Source organism: Ostrinia furnacalis, unplaced genomic scaffold (assembly GCF_004193835.3).
Source record: "Ostrinia furnacalis isolate ACB-3 unplaced genomic scaffold, ASM419383v2 OfSCF2392, whole genome shotgun sequence".
NCBI lineage: Eukaryota > Metazoa > Arthropoda > Insecta > Lepidoptera > Crambidae > Ostrinia > Ostrinia furnacalis.
Genome location: NW_021132631.1, coordinates 214,953 through 236,032, shown reverse-complemented (window position 1 = coordinate 236,032; position 21,080 = coordinate 214,953). Strand labels below are relative to the sequence as shown.

The 21,080-nt window shown below is 35.0% G+C and overlaps 1 protein-coding gene across 2 annotated transcripts; it reads right to left on the bottom strand.

The window, feature by feature from the left end:
- Nucleotides 1-515: 515 nt before the first annotated feature.
- On the bottom strand, nt 516-20,575 carry LOC114355328 (pleckstrin homology-like domain family B member 1). Of its 2 annotated transcripts, XM_028308125.1 has the most exons (7): nt 20,441-20,575; nt 19,347-19,377; nt 5,088-5,187; nt 4,683-4,814; nt 4,084-4,183; nt 2,895-2,982; nt 516-2,396 (listed from the first exon to the last, which is right to left on the bottom strand). In XM_028308125.1, the coding sequence occupies exons 1-7, from the start codon at nt 20,479-20,481 to the stop codon at nt 2,214-2,216; spliced, it is 675 nt and encodes a 224-aa protein (XP_028163926.1). In that variant the 5' UTR covers nt 20,482-20,575; the 3' UTR covers nt 516-2,213. The 2 variants fall into 2 exon arrangements, with proteins under 2 accessions (XP_028163926.1, XP_028163927.1); XM_028308126.1 differs by lacking the exons at nt 19,347-19,377; nt 20,441-20,575 and adding an exon at nt 6,303-6,455.
- Between the last annotated feature and the right edge of the window lie 505 nt (nt 20,576-21,080).

Sequence of the window (21,080 nt, the reverse complement as noted above, 5' to 3'; positions counted from 1 at the left end):
TGACAGCTGACATTAGTGACATATCATTTTCTTCTGTTGGCATTACAAAAAAAAGAACGTCTTCGAGCAGCGTATACAGATAGCCAGCAGTGGAGGAGCAATTCTCCCTCGCTTTTCCGCGAATAGACAAACCGTAGTAGGTATTTACTTTATTGACCATAAGCGTAGTCACGCATGAAAATTGTGAATGAAAGAAAAATATTTAACATTAAAATTTGTGTGACATGCAGTAAAGTACAAATCTCTACGATGATGGTTGGGCAGACAAAAACAAACGTTGACCCAATGACTCGGATTGTTGGGAGGGATTTAGGATCTAAAGGATTTAAGTAGAACTTGTGGTTGTAGAAAGAATTTAATAATTATTTTCTAAAAGTAAGTTAACTCTGCAAGCTCACTTCTAGTGGAATAAAGATTGTTATCGAGTTCTTTTAATAGGACTGCCATTATAAATAAAACGAAGTAAAATACTTTTAAACTCATATTTTATTATTCGCTTGGTTAATATTTTGTGACCTTATTTAAAGTTGGTATCAGCTATTACCTACTCAATACAAGACTCTCCAAGCCATAAAACTTAATTTATACACTGGTAATCCAAGAGCAAACAAATCACGACTTTGTACTTAAAAACTAACCTATATTACACAATTAGGATGTTCCATAAACTAATATTAACATAATATTATGTGTATATTCAAAAAATAAGATAAAAGATCTAATGAAAATCCATTACAAAAGGATGCATGAATAAAATGCGAATAATACGATAATACCTAAATATTGAAAAGAAATAAAACATTTTCAAAGATTGGTAACACTCGAAATGGGTTACCATACGTAATAATTAAAATACATTTATACACTACCATGGTAACATTGCATATTCATATAGGTAAGCGTGCAAAATTAATTTCTTACATACTCCATTCATTTTTTATTTCAATTTAAGGTACATTTATAAGTTTAAAATGTATCTTACGGCGAGTCTAGATACCGGGTTCAGTAAATATTTTGATAAATACGGTATAACACAGCGAGATTTATTTTGCCTAAATTGTTAAAATATTACAAAAGCAATTATTTTGTAAATTAAATATTATTTCCAGACATAATTCATCATAAAAAGTAACCAGCAATTTTTAAAACTTGCGATAAAACAGTAAAAAAGTATATAGCATAGCAACTTTCATTAAATTTTTCTGATTTAGTGTGGAAATGCCAGTTCCAAAAATATCGCCTTACCATTTTCATGTTTTTTTAGACTGGCAAGTCTATCTAGGTCCTAATTTCAGACTTCAATCTAGAAGTAACAATTCAGTCTTATAGAAGGCACCAATTTGAATTCTGTAAATTTGTATAAAAATAGCTGCCTCTGTCGCGTAAAATTCTGTGTAAAATTATACTTATTTATTGGCACGATTTCATTTATTGTCGATTACAAAAGTTTTAATTTCATGCTCAATTCCATATTTAAATTTAAAGAATAGTGATGTAAATCGTTAAAAAATTACATTGTTATTTTCTACTTACTATAAAAAACATCACAACAACCTAATCATTTAATTTACTCAAGTTTTCTACTTGAAAAACACTCAAATTTTTTGCTGTTAGTTACCTATTATTTTAGGTAAATTGTTAGTTCTTAAACGGTTACAGTTATAATCTGTATCTTTTAATAGACCGCGTATACACCACAGTGTATAAATATAAAGTATATTGATCGAATTCATTAGTTAGATTGATGGAAAATATCACTATGAAAGTGAATTGATTTTACAGCTACCATGTATACAGATGGTGTAAAATATTGAGCTACTTTTTTAACCCAAAGATTGGGTCAGTAAATATAAGAATAAACCTATATTCGTGATGTTAGAATAGTTGTGATTGAATTGAATATAGTTCCAACTAATTTCAATTTCCTATCATATTTCAACAGCAGCAAACTATTTCACTAGATGTCGCTATAAGCTAGTCGGACTATTTTAATTTTTTTAACTTGCAAGGTACAGGCAAAGATCATAAACTACTCTGCCTACATTTTCATGTAAAGCGCACTGTCCATGTAAAAAATCATGTATTCAGCGCTACACTAACGCCGCCTGGTGGCAAAATTATGTAACCATTTTTACCAGTACAAATAGCTGTACCAGTTTTTATTTTCCACATAAATCCTTCAGTTTTTTTTACTTTTTTAAGTGACTCAAAAGTCATTCTAAGTACTCAGTGTAGCCCTGTGCGCCAGTGAATATGACGTCGATCCAGATTCTCGCGGCTTCTCCAGAGGGCGCCATGAGGTAATATCTGCGTTGGCGTGTTTTCACGATGAACGTTGTGAGAGGGTTGGGCGATTTCGACGTGTTCCCGTGGTCTAGGTAGACCTCTTCTATTACCTGGGAAAGAAATATAGACATATTAAATTAGATATTGTGGATTTTTTGCATTTATCTATACTAATATTATAAAGCTGAAGAGTTTGTTTGTTTGTTTGTTTACTTGAACGCGCTAATCTCCGGAACTACTGGTCCGATTTGAAAAAATTCTTTCAGTGTTAGTTAGCCTATTTATCGAGGAAGGCTATAGGCTATACAACATCACGCTACGATCAATAGGAGCAGAGCAACAATGAACAATGTTGCGAAAACGGGTTTTCACGCGTACGAAGTCGCGGGCACAGCTAGTAGTCCTATGAAAAAAAAACTGGATGTCCGGCTCAATTTTAGTTGTTTTCTTTCTGTGTTTATTTCTCATTGAAATTAGTTTTATGCGACTTTAAGAATAAAAAGACATTACATAGTTTATTTAATAAATAAGCCTTACACAACCAAACACAAAAAAAAATTGGTGGGAAGTATATTCCCACTGACTTATTAATGGTTAACCCAACTTACCTGGAAGTAAGCGCCTCCCCTGGGCTTCTTCTCGCTCTTGTCCCAGTAGTAGACGAACGTTTTCGATTCTCTGTCAAAAACGAACCACCTGCGGAAGAAAAAAGTAAATGATTGAGTAAGATACCAAATATTGGATAATGGAGTTTGTATAAAACTAAATAAAATTATCACAGAATAGATGGAACGCTGTGATACAATTTTTATTCGGAAAGGTCTATCTAGTAATTAAGGAAGCCACAATTGTACCACTATAACATCATCTATATGTATAATAGGGTGGAGCGAAATTTTTTTTTTCAGATATCTGTAATGTAATAGTCAAAATTTTGTGCCTTTAGGGCTTAAATGAAGTCATGCAAAATATTAATCAATTCGGTTTAGAGTAACTGCCTCCGCATCGACACTGAATTTATAAAAAAAGTTGGTTTTAGACCTCACTTAGGCGCCACATATCTCTGCAATATTTAAATAAAAATACTATTTTTTTTATCACAAATCGTTAACTGATATGCTATATTTTCAATGTAAAATACACAAAAAAGCCAGGCTTTGGGTTTATAATTTTAATAAGGGCGTGAAAGAGCGCGAGAAGAGATTTTTTCTGGCCCTTTTCGCGACTCGCGTCTTTGTCAGATAGTCTACTGGAAAAGCTCTGGAAACATGTAAGAAACTGCCNTCTTGTTATATTACCTTGGTAAATATTTAATCTATAAATTATCTGTCATTTAATACCTTCTTACTAATAAATAGAGCGCAATATTTCACCTTAGACGACTTTCAACTTTAAATAAAATTTTAATATTTTGAAGTCACTGCGGAGGCAGAAGATATTCATTAAATGGGATAAAAAATTACAGTTATTTATACTTTCATATAAGGCACAAATCCCCCCCTATTAGAACTTCTAAACTAAAAAAAAAATTTTTCCCATACAACCGTGCTCCACCCTAATGTATAACCGGTGTTTTTATATGGAGTTTGACATACTTTTGACGTCTGTTAAAGTTAAGTCAATATCATGGCACCAAGCTTGAGCAATACAGTCCACGGCAGTTGTAGTTTGCTTAAAGTGTACAGGACATACCATTTGTACCAGGTGTGGAACTAAACGCTCAGTTGTAGTTGACAGCACATCATTGTAGTTGCAAAACCGCACCTATTACAATAGCATAAGGTACACAATAGTTACCGTTTGGACCAGGTGTGGAACTTGGCGCCAAGCTTGAGCAGGTACCCGCGGCACGACGTGGAATTCACGGTCACGTAGGGGCACACTTCAATCTGATGCCCTGAAAGCAAGAAATTAAATTAAATTTATTTTCAATGTTGACCAACATATTTTATATGAACGCCAAAAAAGGTAGACTATAATTTTTATTTTGTCTTCATCTTTGCATGTCCCCTTGTCTTTAGCCCTCCCAACGTTTCGAAATTATGTTATGTCATGAGAGTCCTCCATTTGCCTCTGAGTAGTGAGTGGAGGGAGACTAATGCCCGTTTTCACCATCAATCCCTAATTTTTAAGTGACCCCTATGGTGACACATAATAGGCATTTTGTTTTCATAGGGGTCACTTAAAACTTAAGGATTGATGGTGAAAACGGGCATAAATATCCTAATGATGATGGATTCACTGGAAGACTCGATGTGTCTTGCAGTGAAGGTTAAATGACCTGAGATCATTGGAGACTTACCGGTGAACTCGACGTGTCGTGCTGTGCATGGATTTGCCTCTGGTCGGGTCGAGTTCCCGCAGTCAAGGCTATAAATGACCTGATGATGACTTACCGGCGGACTCAACATGTCTGCGTAAATCGAAGTCATCGCGGTCGACGGGTAAGTACCGCGTGAGCGGGCGTTGCGCGTCCGAGGCCGGTGCCACGCCGCGCCGGCTACGACGAGGCGCACTACTGAGCGACACTGTGACAGACAGAAAGGGATTATTTATAAGTAGATTTCACCATTATTGTCTGTGTAGACAGAGGGACTTTTTGGGGCAGACTACCCCACTTTTTACGTGGTGCTTTTAGGAAGTAGGTAATCGGAGCGTAGGCACCCATTTTCATACGCAAGTCCTTGAAGCATACCTTTTTGTTGAACTAAGTTGCGTTAGCGCACCTGAAAGACTTTGAGAAATAGTTCAGACGCGCTTGATAATGGGTGCTTTTCACGGTCCACCGGGCAAGTACTCACGTATGTTAGGCGTGCTGAGGTCGGAGGCATGGCTGAGCGGGCGGCTGTCGTCGCTGAGCTTGTCCTCTGGCGCGGACTCCCGGGAATGGCGGACTTGCAGCTGCAACAAATACATCCAGTTGTTTAACCAGTTTTTACATTATGTTACAGTCAAAACTCAGTCTTTCTGTTCTGTAAAAATCTGTAAAGTAATAAAGTAATAAAGTAATAAAGTCTTTATTGTGTATGAACAAAGGTTACAAGGGTTCTTATAAATAGGTTACAGGCATCTCTTAGTTCTACCTTTTCAGGCGTATACACTACTATACACTATACATTATTATAACATTACAATTTATTTATATTGCAAATATTCTTGTACACTATAGAAACATTTATCAATAAGCCATTTTTTCAGTACAGTTTTAAACTTAGTAAAAAAAAAAAAAAATTGTCAAAAGTGGTTTTGACTGATGCCCTTGGTCAATGTCACCTGGACTGATTTTTCCAGTCAAAAGTGGTTTTGACCAAGAACGTTAGTACCTAGTTACTTCGCTCCGTAAAAGGATTCGATTTTCGAAGCGATCTAAAATCGGTTTGGCGTCCATCACGTAAGTAATGGAAATTTTAAATTCCCAAGCTTACGCCCGTATTCACAAACGATTCTTGCTTAATAAGAGAAGCAGCAAATCGAACGCACAGCGTTGAATAGAGCTCTGTGGTTGGTTCCTCCTAGTAATGTTTGTGAATACGGAACATTTCCTAACAACTTTGCAATGTATAGACTTACGAGTATATCTCATATTGTATAAAAAAAACACATGCTTCCTGATGAATAAGATCCAATCGAGTGTTTACTTATGTGATGAAAGAAATACTTATAGCGCTAGAATGATTTTGGACGTAAATTAGAATGTTGTTTTTTGAAAATAAACCGTACTTCGACCATGATGTTAAAAATAGTATCAAATTTAGCAAATCCTTATACGGCGCGGTGGGAATATAGTTCCCACCATATTTTGAATTTTATACAAAAAACGTTGTGGTAAGAAAATAAACTAAAAAAATAACGGGACTATTAGTAATTTGTGCAATAGTTACAAATTGCTAATAATCTTAAAAAAAAGGTACAAAATGTGGTGGGAACTACATTCCCACTACTGTATAAAGGGTTAAAATTTGTTGTTATTTCTAATTTTCGGCTCGAAGTTGATAACTAAAGCTCAATCTACTCACAAACAAAGGTTTTGGTGAACAGTTGAGGCCCCAGTGCGAACTCTTCACAAGGGTCAGCCACACAGACATACTGTTTCTGGTTCTTATTAGATAATTTGGTCACTATCTCATGCACTTTATAAGTTTTATCATTTTAGTCTGTAAGAATTTTATCTTTTATTTTTACCCGACTGCGCCAGAAGGAGAGTTAAGGTTTTGTGTACCAAAATTAATACGTTTGATATTTTTAGAATTTAGTGGTATAATTTAGATTAATGCTCTGTCACTTTCTGTCCAATAATGTTGAACCTACTCGTATGTGATGAAAGAAACAAAAGAGTAAATAGTAGCGACAATTTAAGAAATATTTATTTTTCATTTGTTTATTTATTTTATTTAGTTTTTTTTTCACTGATTCCGTTTAGGACGATACTTGCTTAAGTGATGCAGCAAATCGAACGCACAGCGTTGAATAGAGCTCTGTGATTGGTTCGTGTGTGACTCTGTGCGTCCACGCGCACTATGAGACCTCATAGTAATGTTTGTGATTACGGGCCAAAGTCACCGAACAAATTATCAAGGACATGGGCATTTTAGTTTAATTTCTGTCAATAAAAACATGCTTCAAACTTCACGCAGCGTAGAATTACACGCATCGTATAATAATTCTGGGCAAATATAACTATTATACGAGAAAATGTCGCCCGAGAATAGTACCTACCAACGTTTGAAATAATAAATTTTGAAGCTCGTAAAATGGACGATAATCCACGGCGTTGTTAAGGGCCTCATGTATTGATGTGGTAAACAAAAATACGAAAGTTTGATTCAAGAGATTAATTGGTATGAAGGAAAATACTAAACAATAAACATCAGACTTCGAATGCCAAACTCTCCGTTTCTGTTTGCTTTTTAACTTAATTTTGTGTTAAAAACGTTTCGTCTAAACTTTAGGTAGACTTTAGGCCCTAAATTGTGCCTTACTTTAGACTCTAAATCCTAATATTTTCACTAGTTTTTACTTTGTTAACTAAGAAAGTGGTCTAGTTTGCCTCAGTTTTCTAGACTCTAGAATCTAGAATAAAACACACAAAAAAAAAACGGAAAGGACCATGACATGAAATAGAATTCTTTGCTTGTTCGTTTCTGATTTCTAAATTCTTACAATGAAATGATTTGAGTTAATTATACGTGAGACCCTTAATGGCAATAATGACATGATATGCGACGTCCTTTACAGTCGGTTTTTCTATCATATTACGAATACAGACGACAATTCTTCGAGAACATAGAGCAGTGAAAAGCATTTGTTTACCTATATCGAAGTAGTTTAGTCAGTAAGTAGTGCTTAATAGTTATCATTTTTATTAATGTAAATGTTAAAATGGTTTAAATTTTCGCATCGACGAGAGAGTGTATTTAGTATTTACTAAAGATAGAAAAAAATTAATCGACGAATAACACACACCACGATGTAGTTTGTAATAAAATGGAGGCGCTGATAAATTTATTAAGTCTAACAAAACTTCCGTGTTTTCAAAGAAAAGATTAACTACATGTTTATTTCAATAAGTCGAAGCATTAATCACAATCGATACAGATTAATCGAGTCGATTAATCGCGTTCCCCTCCCTATTCTGTCTTCAATATACAAACTAAAATAATACATGCCCACGCGCATTCTTCGGTGTCATAAATTGATATCCCTACGTTTCATGTTATGCATTAAAAATCTTTTAATACTTTTTTCAGCTTAGTCACATTGTAACTTTGAAACATTCTACAATTTGCGTAGACTTTTTGTCGCCAGGACAAAATAGATCTGATGTTCATGACACGGTAAAATAATAAAATAAATAAATGATATACCTAATAGAAAATCTGTTTATCTATCATGCTTTACGTAATTGCTGAAACAATTTAGGCGTAAAAATTAATTGGCATTCATTTTTTTTTTTCAGAAAAAACTTAGAAAGGATTGAAAACAGGTGATGAACTTCATGAAGTTTATTTACACTTATTTATAAATTTCTTAAATTAAGAGTATATGAACAATTGAACACTTTATTAATTTACAAAGATTTTATGACCGTTTCCCCATAGTATAATAATGAGAAATAGTATAGTTATAATACTTCTTCTTGTGGTCAAAACTCATATCCTATGTTGAAAGTTTGTGATATTTATTACCCTTTTTAAGCAATAACTACTGATCATATTTGATAAATCTTTACAAAATTGATGTTCATACGTCAGAATTACAAAAGCTGTAATGTATAACGATATAAATCCAGGCGAAATTGCCGGCAAAATCTAATGTAAGTACATAAGTAGATAAAAACAAGAATCATCCAGCCAGTCTGTCTGTCATTTTCTCTGCCTGATAGAGGTTAACACGTAAATTATTACACAAAAATGTTTACAAATGCATTTTCGGGTTGACTTTGACCCATTTCAGATTCAAACTAAACCGATAATATGTTTATATTATATGCTTGACGATTCACACGTTTTTTGATCTTTTTATGTTGGTGCCAACGGTTGCAATTGTGCAGAAAATTGTTTCTTTTTTCAAATGAAGATGTCAAACTACTCGTCCAATGTGCCATTTTATTCTGGTCTTGAAAAAAACAAAATTAATTGTCAGGCAATTAGTTTTTTATCACTTTTTGTTGTTATTTTATTAACCACATTTTACGCAGGACGCAGGCCGCTACCAATCGATCAACGTGGAAAGCATTGGGGGAGGTCTATATTCAGCATTGGACGTCCTATGGCTGAAATGATGATGACGATGATGAACCACATTTTCCAACAAAAAGTAAAGGTTTTCCTAGACTAGAATTTTGGAACATAGACATATTGTGCCTAGAATTTGCTATTGCGTATGAGAACTGTAAATATCAAAATCATCTGCCATTATAAACTCACTAGAAGCACATGAGTTTATAAAAACACGTCCAAAAAGACAACCAAAAATCCAACATCTGCGTGAAAAACGCGAAAATGTGGTTAATGTTTTTGAACCTATCAAATATGAAAGCGCGTCCATCAAGATGCGATAGGGCTGTCTGAAGAATTCTAGGTCGAAAAACAACGCTAATTTACGATAATATTATGATAAACTCAATAATGAAGAACAGTGTTGTTCTTATAAATCTGCCAAGTATACAATAAATAGTATCGAGATTTCCGCAGAAAGGGAAAGAAGATAAATTGTTAATTAATATTGTGAAAGGAGGCGTAGTATTATTACTTAGGCCTACTTATAGTCTCAATTTCATAGACTTAATCAAATGTCTGTATTTAATTTAAAATAGAAGAGTACACTATCAAGATTCAAGATTCCGAAGCCTTGAAGGTGCCAGTGGCCATATTCTGGACAAACTCGCTTTATCCACAGATCATAAATCTGAACTTTTCGGTCTTCAGCTTTTTTGTCTGCTAAAAACCCGACTACCAATAACTGTAAATTTTTGAGAGAACAGTTATCCGTCATTAGTAGTAATTTGTACGTTTCAACCTAGTGCCGCCCACTGCTGGACAAAGGCCTCTCCCAAGGATATCTACAACGACTTTCTTCACCAGGTCATCAGTCCACCATCGTTTTCCGGCTCGATGTCGCCACTCGAAAACTTACTTAGAAGAATATGGCCAGTCCTGTCCGATACTGGCAACCCTGGACTAAGAAAGGCATTTCAATGCCAGTGTTTGATACTCTTTACGAGTGTTTACACGCCGTATAAAAACCAAGCCCGATGACGCATTTGCTCACAGCCGTGCTTAGCGAAATGAGCCAGAACAATGTGAATTCTGTAGGACAAATAAAAGCAACCGTATCCGCAAAAAAAAATAAAAAAAAAAACTTACGTAAATACTTTTTGGAAATTCATAATTTAATGATATCAAATCAAATCAAAATCAAATCAAATAAATTTATTTGCTTAAAACATGGTGATATACATATATGTGGATAGATAATAATAATAACTGTGCTCATGTTTTACCTTACTATAAATGGCATGCAAATATTTACAATTTAATAATAATGTTAATGATGAAGATTAATTATTAATGTCAAAAAAAAATACAATTTCCAATTAAAATAATATGATGTCAAAAATAATTAGTCAAAATTTCTTATTACAATGTCTCATATTAAGAAAGTCCTTTACCCTATAAAAATTCATAGTTATTAATTTTACCCTATAAAAATTCATAATAATTAGTCAAAATTTCTTATTACAATGTCTCATATTAAGAAAGTCCTTTACCCTATAAAAATTTGGATAGTGATGTGAATAACAGCCGTAGTTTATATAGATTACGATTACCTACTATAACGATTGTGTTCGGATTAAAAAATCAGAAAAAGTTAATAATCCGTGAAAATCTTAGATTAAAACAAAAAGGAAATAATTATAACAGTTTGATTAAAATACCAAATAAGTAATTATCTCACTTGCCAAATGTTGGTCTCGAAGCGCTGGTAGGGTAAAAAGATTATGAGACATGTAGAGGCTCCTTAAGAGCAAAATGACGATTTGTAAAGACTATTTATTAGTCTAAACAAATAAAGAAATTTTGACTTTTTTTTTTACTTTTTAATTTTATGTGTTTCTTTGATGCGACGTTTTTAAAAAGTTTAATAAAAAATTAGAAGTCTCTTTACATAAATAAACCAAGCAAGCAAAGCCAAGCGTAGTATAGAACAAAATCATAATATAATTTTATACGCAAATGAGTTGGCGTTTCTCTTTAGTATTTGTGAATGATAAATTTCGGGCATCGCAGTAATATTGCGTTAATAGTTACCAATCTCGCGACAAAAGCATTTCGTGCCAAATTAGATCTGTCAGATATACGACTGAATTGAGACTTTCTGTGGCAAGGGCGTTTATTTTGTCACAATATCTAAAAACACTTGGCTAGCTTTTACTTATGACTTTGTCTGCACGACAACTTTTTAGTTGAACTCTACCCTTAAAGTAGTACCTGTTTTTAGGCAACGTATTTGCTATGAATTATCTTTTTTAGGACTAAAAGATTCTAAAACTTAACTAAGTTTAATTTTTAATTTTACCTATTATGGTAAAATTAACAGATAAATGGTTCTAAAAACCATTCATTTAACGTGTAAGAGATCATCACGTTTTCGTAGCTTCGTAGTAGTTTCGTAGCTTTCGCTTGATTTTAATTTAATTTTCGTTTTATTTCAATTATGTAATTTGTAATTTTGTACTTACAATTTTTGAAAAGAAAATTTTTTTATAATTTTTTTTTTAATACTTTTAGTTAAGAGTTTTGTTTAATCCCCTTGATTTATTTTTGTTTCTTTTGGTTTATGATTTTTGTTTACATTTATTTGCATTTAAAAAATCCATCAACCCCGTCAATCATTCAATTAATTTTGGTACACAAACTCACTGAATCACAATGTTACATCACTAGTTTTTAAATTCGAACTTTTGAATTCCGAATCCGAGCACTAAAATTTTCACTTTTTTTTAATAGTGCCCTTGACTGCTGTGCCCAAGGCGTGCTCTTACACTGACACTTTGGGAAGACCATTCGAAATGCTCTATTTTCGAACCGGTGGGCGGCCGCAGCGGTAACCGGTAAAATCTGTTTTTAATCTGTACCGTTTGAGTTGTCTTGTTTACGTACGACACATGTTTCGGAATTTGGAGTTTGGATTAGTGTCTTCTGGTCTAGATGATTTAGGTTTAATAAATATTTTGGCCTGAGATTTATTTATGAATAAACAATTTATCTGTTCACTTCAAGGTCCCATAAAATAAATTACCTTTCAAATTATACATAATTTATGATATAAACGTTTAGTGATATCCAAACAAGCAACTGTTAAATATTTCAAATTGAAACTGAAATGCCGCCGCTTAGTACCTATAGCTTTGACGCCAAACCGATTTTCTGCTGTAGTTTTCTCATCTCTCTTTCTATTCCAAAGATATTTACACACTTCCAAATATGTCTTTAAAAGACTTACGGTGTGAATTAACTCTCTAAAGGTTTACTTACTACGCAATATGGCGGCAAATCAACGAGTGTTTTCAAAAAATATTTTTCTAAAACCGTTCAAAGTTGTTTATTATAAACATTACTGTCGTAAACCGGCGCGTCCACTTCGACGTATTTTATAACTCTATCCAGTTACTACGTGGTTTATTTGCCGTTACGTTGCGCATCCGCCATCTTATTTATGTCCGAATTTATGTCGGAATCACGATTGGCGCTGCCGAAAATGATAAAATTTGTGTTTAGGGTTAGTCATTTTATTTTATTTATTTATTTTTATTTTTTTCTTGCCTTAAAAGTACAACAAATCCCTGTCGTGGCTAAATGCAATCCGCGAGAGCCATAAAGACGAAAAAAAGTACAAAAAAATCGACTTCTTTTAAATCATTTAGGGTTTGGTTTTTTAGTACTTCCTTTTCTTCCCTTAAAATGTTTTATTTATTTATTTATTATCGTTATTACGAGATTAAATTAATACTTATCTAATCGCAAGCTAGTTTTGGTTTGGCTATGATGGCAACACTCGCTATTGGCAACCCTGTGAAAACTCGTTAACACAATCTTTAGTGAATGAAATCAAATGACTAATCCTAGTAAATTAATCACCGATTCTATTTACTCGATACGATCCCGTGACAAGAAAGTGACGTAAACGAAAGCACGTCATATTACACGTTCATTGCAAAATCGACCGTATTACAACTGAATAAGATACTAGTGTTAAACTTGATGTGCTGTCCAGATATTACTGTCCCATGTGGGTGTGGTTCGGCTGAATAACGCCTGTATTCACAAACATTACTATGAGGTCTCACAGTGCGCGTGGATGCACAGGGTGACACACGAACCAATCACAGAGCTCTATTCAACGCTGTGCGTTCGATTTGCTGCTTCATTTAAGCAAACATCATTCATCTAAGCGTTTCGATGACTCTTTTATAATGCGAACAGTGTGCTTACCATGAGTTTACGTTAGGTGTGCTCGCTAGCGACTGCGTAAAAAAAATGACATTAATTGTATGACATATTGTGCAGCGCCCCTAGCGGCTACTTTCAAGAAACAAAATCTTCATAGAGATTTTTGACGTATTCGCTAGCGAGCACCAGTGTTGCCAACTTAGTGGATTTTCCACTAAATCTGGTGGTTTTGACTTACCTACTAGCGGACAAATATGGGTTTTAGTGGCTAGTGGATTTATCTAGTGGAATTTAAGAATTAAGGCTTTTTTTTCTTAAACATTGGAACAACGATTATATGGTCCACTCGTATCGTTTTTGGAGTTTAATTTCATCGTGCAGGCAACACTGTTCGAGCTAGCGAGTAAAGAGACCTAAGAAAAATGACATGAAATTATTATCGGGGATTCCCTGAGTTCCCTTTCTTAAATTCGCAATTTTCGTTCGNTCACAGTTCTAACCTAACCCAAACCAATAATTATGAATAGGACCGATTCGTTTTTGGAACTTTAATATATCGTCAAAGAAAGAAATCTAAACAAAAAAGATAGGACTTTGAATAATAGTGTAAAACATGGTTATGTTGAGAAAATCTAGGAGAACAAATAAAAGTATAATAGATGTTTATTGCTAATGACATTATGAAGTTGAATGATTCGGAATTATGAAAATTAGAGACAGAGTAGTTAGAAATTGTGATTGTTAGGAAGAAAAATTTTAGGAAGAACATTTTCGGACTTCCAATTTTCGGAGTTGAAAATTTAGGTGAACTTTGGCGCACCCGTATTTTAGACACCCTTTCACAGCACAAACCGTTTTAATTATTAAAATTCATTTCAATAAAAATACTGTTTTCTTTCAAAATGACCACAAATCTGCCAGACAAAAAAATAGTGGAAAATTTAGCGATTTTTACGATGGTGCGATTTTTTTTAGTGGATTTCTGGTGGTTTTAGAGGTCAATTCTGGTGGGGAGCTTGATACTTCGTTGGCAACACTGGCGAGCACACCTAACGTAAACTCATGGTAGGAGGAGGGACTGGAATTCGCTGCCCGCTGCTGTCTTTCCCGAAGACTATAATCCGGGCCTTTTCAAGGCGAGAGTGAATAGGCACTTACAGGGCAGATATGTACCACCCTAGACTGCATCCCACTTAACATCAGGTGTGATTAAGGTAAAATAACTGCCTTGTTATGCATAAAATAAAATATAAAAACATCGTTTGTGAATAAGGACGTAAGTTTCATTGCCTTCGCTTCTGACGCTTTTTTAAAGAATTTGAAACATTTTGATAACTTCCGATTGTATACAAACAACAGAGCAATAAATGGTTGTAATTAAACTTGTTTTTGTTTGTAATTTTATGTTTGAGAATTGGATTAGTAATCCGATTCTGAAAATTGTTTTATTGAGGCATAAACAGACATACGTATATTTTTTTACCGCAATTTCATCCACAGTTACAGAGATATATCGCTCACTGAATGCAATACCGGCACAATGCTGATTTTAGCAAAAATGAGTTAGAAAAGAATGAAAAAGAATTTACACCTTGGGCTTCATTTTGTCCAAATATGCAGTTAAAAAAATAGTTCTAGTTTAGTACGCGCTACAAGATCCACTTTAACTCGACATTCTTAAAACTTTTTTCCGTAAAAATTAGCTTTTGAATAACACCTTTACATGCCCTAATATTTTAGCAACGACCCTACCACTGCTTTACTACTTTCATTCTGCATTTATCAACATTTATCATTGTTTAAAAAAGAACTACGGTTAAATCGATTGTTGCAATTATTTATTTATTTATTTAGTTACCATCTATTAGCGAACTCCGCCCTTCAACTATGATTTCAGAAATTCAGAGTTCAGACAAGTTAACGGATGTATTAATACAAAGCTTACATTAACTGATAAGTTGATACCGTGCGTTGATAAGATACGTAATGTCAACATTTCCGAATTATCTATATTGATATTGGCTTAGCAGTACATCGAATATTTTAATATAGAAATGTTGCAACACTTGCAACCGACTACGGTATATGGAGATTTCAGAGATTGTTTTTATCATTTATCATCATCATAATTTCAGCCACAGGACGTCCACTGCTGAACATAGGCCTCCCCCAATGACTTCTTCATCGCCCGGTTGGTAGCGGCCTGCATCCAGCGCCTTCCTGCTACCTTTATGAAGTTGTCCGTCCACCTTGTGGGTGGACTTTTTTATCATTAATCTTTAACATGTTTTGATCGGGAGAGATACGGAAGAAAGTAGGTAAATGTAACTCATACGTCTACCCTCAAAGAATAATAATATTTAATTTTAATAATCAAAAAGGGAGAGAAGTAAAAATTCTACTTGGAAAGTCAAATTAAAAAGAGAAGAGTCCAACATCAAGCAGTATAGACAAACCCGCATTTATTATTAGATCCAATTTCCGTTGGACGTAAAAGCACATCGTGTCACTATAGTTTACCTTTCTAATTGACTAAACGAAGAAAGAATTCTCAAACAAATGAAAAGGGTTTAAAATAAAACTAGTGATGTAACGATCACGAATAGGACTTACGAATATAGTTAAAATGAATAATATGAAAAGGAAAATTCGTATATAATAGGGATGATGACTGGGTAATGAAATCGAAATTCTATTTAGTCAAAAATTTTGTAGTTAAAAATATTGGACACATATTTTTGAATTTTTTTCATAATCGAATAATTACAGTATTACTATATTAAGTAGAAATGTCGCTTGACGTCACTTTTGAGTAAAAATTCTACTCAAGAGTGACGTAACGCGCCATTTCAACTTGATGTAGCACTGTTATGTATTTATTTATTTATTTATTATTGAATTATAATTTGATATAGTTTTCAGTGTGAAGAGTGGGTTAACACTTCAAATACACAGTCATGAAAAACAGTCACGAGATTGATTTTCCACAAGTTTACTGCTTAGAAAGTCAGATTCTTTCCATCCTGAAATCCTGTATTCGATTTCAACATTAGGTTATTAAATCCCCACTGCAGGAACACGACTTTAATTTGCCAGTCATTGGTTTCAGCCAAATGACGTCCATTGCTGAACAAAGGCCTCCCCAAGGATTTCCATAACGACCGGTCCTGCGCCACCCGCATCTAGGCACCTCCCGCGATCTTCACCAGATCGGAGGTCCACCTAGTACGGGACTAGTATCAACTAAACAAATTCGTATTCGTGAAAGTATCGAACGGCGCATCACTAAACATACTAATCAACTTTGAAGTTGACGATACGTTTTCATAATAAAAGATGAGTCGTTAAAATATTATGGTGCCGAATCATTTATTAGAGCGTTTTTCTTTGGATACTTTTTAGTGCACACTTTTTTATTTTATGGCTCTGGGATCGAAATAAATTATAATTATTTATTAACTGTTGGCAGACCAGAATGTTGAGAAATAAATTCTTCAGATAACCAATAGAAGAAGTGACTTCTGAAGTTTTGTTATACCTACTAGCGGCCGCCCGCGACTTCGTACGAGTGGATCCCGTTTTACCCCCTTTTATGAGTTGAATTTTGCAAAATCCCGTCTTAGTGAGCACCTAAGTTCTAAAAGAAACCCCCATGCAAAATTTGAGACTCCTAGCTTCATTATCCTTTCATTTAGGCACAAAACATAGATTTTTAAGCAGTTAAAGATCGGATCCTGTCAAAGATAACTCATTTCCTTACGATTCCTAAGCAGGATGCATCAAATTGGTTGACAATGTTCCTTTGACAATATTCGGAAATACTTAGGTACTACACACAAAACGTGTTTTCCTATACTCGTATATTCCTAATAAATTCGAGGGTTCCGTCGTCTTTTTGTCTAATAAGCATTGGTGAAAGCAATGCTAGTCCCCATGATGGGCGGAAGAAAATATCTTTCTAGACCACTACCACCATTGTAAAAGCGCTTTTTCAAAGCCTTATGGCGGAAAATGTATGATTTTTATGACTTTAGAAATAACCACACAAGTTAGTAAGTACTTTCTAAACTTAACTCTATCTTACTCTTTGTAAGAACTGTGAAAAATTTTGTCCTCTGTCCAACAAAGGGTATTTACCAGTATTTACTACAAGGTTCGATGATAACAAGGATGCGTGGACAGTTCAGTCTGCACATATTTGATGTACTTGAATTTGGTTATTCATACCGTTAGATAATTCCTGGCAATTAGCGGTGACTGAGTTTGTTCCGGCGCTTCTTCTCAGAACTAGCCATAATATGTTTGTCTCGAAGCGCTGGTAGGGCCCAAACGATAATTGAGACATGTAAAGTGCCCCTCACCTTTCTTTTTCTGTTTTTTGACGTTCATAAGTGCCACTTGTGGTCAAAATTGAATCAAACATTTTTGATTTTGATTTTTGATTTTGAAATAAGGTTTTATTCCACTGACCACGGAACCCTAAAGGACTGTCCATAGCACAGGAAGCGGGGAACCACCTGATCCGTACAGTTTTAGGACGCCATAACTCCTTGTCAGTGTGACAACGGGATTATGGCAGGAAACACCATACACGCATTAGGTTTATATATTAACTAGCAGCCGCCCGCGACTTCGTACGCGTGGTACCCGTTTTACCCCCTTAGGGGTGGAGTTTCGTAAAATCCTTTCTTAGCGGATGCCTACGTCATAATATCTACCTGCATGCCAAATTTCAGCCCGACCCGTTCAGGGGTTTGGGCTGTGCGTTGATAGATCACTATGTCAGTCACCTTTGAGTTATTTTAGATAACCCTTTTTCCTAATATTGTATTCTGCATTCGGAAAAGCCTGTCTTCTAAAAGTTTAAGATAATCACGAGTGGGACTGACGATCTGGTGAAGGTCGCGGGAAGTGCCTGGTTGCGGACGGCGCAGGACCGGTCTTTGTGGAAATCCTTGGGGGAGGTCTTTGTCCAGCAGTGGACGTCATTCGGCTGAAACGAACGAACGAAAGATAGCAAAAACTGGGTATAGTATTCAAGTTAGCGGACTCTGTGTATTTGAATTCTGTTTTTATTATATGGTCAAATAAAATAAATAAAGATAATTCCATGCTTTAGAAAAGTATAAGCTTTTCTTGTTTTCCTAAAAAGTTTAAGGTTATGATTACATTTGCTACATCTCTACGCGATGGAAGAAGAAAACTAAAAACATTGCAATGATTTCTTTAGTTTCAAAACAGACGTAAGTCACATGTAACCATTACATAACTGTAGTGTAACACAGAGAAAACACGGAGAAATTAATAACGCCTGTCAAACGTGGCGGCAAAACAAAGGAGTTGTACCGCGGACGCGTCAAATTCTAATTCAGACAAACGGCGCACGAGTTGTGTACATAGGTCTATGTATTTCTAGACTTGACGTAGGTTTTTTGACCACTACGGCGAAGATTGTGGCCTGCATCTGACATGATGGAAATACCTAATCCCCTTTTTGTAGCGTTTGAGATAAATTGCGAGAACACTGGATTACAACTGGACTGGATATTTTTTAAGTTATCTAGAGAGTGGTCCTAATAGCTGGAAGAAAAACTTTATTTTTTTATGGATCCAGGGACTGGGACCGCGGTCCCAATAGCCGGAAACATCGTTTTCACTGCCCTATCTAAGCTTCATTGGTTGGGTTTTTATAGCGGTCAAGCTGTAGATCCTGGCTACACAGGAGTTGCAGTGGTGGGAACGAGAGGTGGGAATAGTCCCGTGCCCTATCTAAGCATCACCAGCTCTACAAATCCGAACCAGATGCGCGGGCGCAGCAGCATTTGTCTCGCATCACGCGCGACATCCGTTTCAGCTAAATGGAATTCTTTTAACGCGCTTTTGAATGATATCGAAAGTAAAGTTGGCATGGTAGTAAGTGGATAAGTAGGAAACTCATTGCTGGGGTAAGATTTTTTGAAGTTGCTATCTTCATCATTATGTAAAAACTAGAAGAGTAGGTAGGTACAGCTTTATGCTTAGGGTTCCTATGTTTATGTATTTCAATAACATATTTAATTGCTTATTTTTCTAAAATTTGTAGGGCAAAATACATTTTTAAAAACTTACCTCCTCAATGGATGATGACATAAGCCCCGAACTGTAACAAAGAAAAAATTCATTAGTAAAAGAAAATACGCGACGGTTCCAATTAAAGGTAAAACCCAACGGTGAAGGTGTGGGACTGGCCGACTCGAGATCCGAGGAACACTGCAGCTGGGTCGAACCGCTCGACTATTTCCTAGTCCCTAAGCAGTGGTAGGGTTAATACTGGGACGTGTAAAAGTGCTTTTTAAAAGCGTACTTGCAAAAATAATAAATGAGTTTTGTTGCGGTGAACCCACTCGTAACGCTTGCCACGAGGGGATAACGGGACTATTAGTTATTTGTGCAATTGCTTACTAAAAAAAATACATAAGTATGATCATACTTCAGTGGTTAAAAACATTGCCACATCCAGCTACGCACTGCGGTACCTTAGGTAGAGTTAAAAGGGCCTAATAAGCACCAAAAATTGATTATTTCATATGCTGTCCCATTGTTCAAACATACCTACATTCGCATAATTATATTAAAAACCTTTTTTATCACACAAAAGTAACCTTATCGTAAAACACACTTTATTACGTTTCTGTTTGGTGCACGATAAATCAAATAGTACAGTGATTGATTTAGTTGATGAATCTAAGGGAACACGTGGTATACATTACGGTGATGCGAAATTTTATAATTTAATGTTTTCTACATACTATTTTTACAAAGTAGAATATCAGTAAAGAATAAACGTGTAATTGCAAATTGAAAGGTAATAATTGCTTGAACGAATTACAAATATTACTACGTTATTTTGGTTTTAATTTAACAATGTAATTTAATTGGTACATATTTATTTCGCTGCATGAGTCCCGAACTAGTAAGTACGGGGGCGTGTATAGTAGTGACGTCATGTCACACATGTTTTGTTTAACAAAAATGACGTCACAAAATTTCAAATGTCTGTATCGGAAAGGCATTATTGAAGATTTTAGAAAAGGAAAAGAACTAGATTTTCATAAAGGCAAGGATAAATGCAGAATTGGTTCTGATGTGCTTCGCCGTTGTGATTAAAAATGATCTTTATTGTCGATGCATTAGACTGTTTTTGCTGGAACAGTGGAACTTACCAGCATAGCAGACTGCTCTTCTTGTCGTTATGTTTCGTCATTGTCAACTTTAAACTATCTGACGTCACACTGTTTGTCCACTGTACACCGTACACTTAGTTTTCACTTATTCAAACACATAAGTACAAGACTGTGCAGTTTCTGTAGTTTATTTTGTGTTGTAATACAAAGATTTCAAGTATTTGGTTGATATAATACCTAAATTAAAGATTAGTAAATTACTGTGAAATTGGAAACTCAACAGTATTTAACAATTCGTAATTGGACCAATTCCCTTTTTTCTGCAATAATAGTAAAAGTTGAATAACCTCCTTATTTCTTTCATTTTGGATATCCTTCTAATTTGGACCAATTACGAATTGGACCAATCGCGAATTGGCCCAATAGCGAATTGGCCCAATAGTGAATTGGACCAATCTCGAATTGGACCAATCGCGAATTGGACTAATCGCGAATTTGTGAATTTTTCACGATTGTACCAATTGCGAATTGGACCAATCGCGCCTAAACGTTTAACTAATAGCTAAAACTCGAAAAGTACTTCATCATCAGGTCATTTAGTCTCCATTGCAGGAACACGACCCTCTCTAATGTACCAGAGGCTAATGGAGGATTTGGCCTACACTCCCCACGCTGGCCA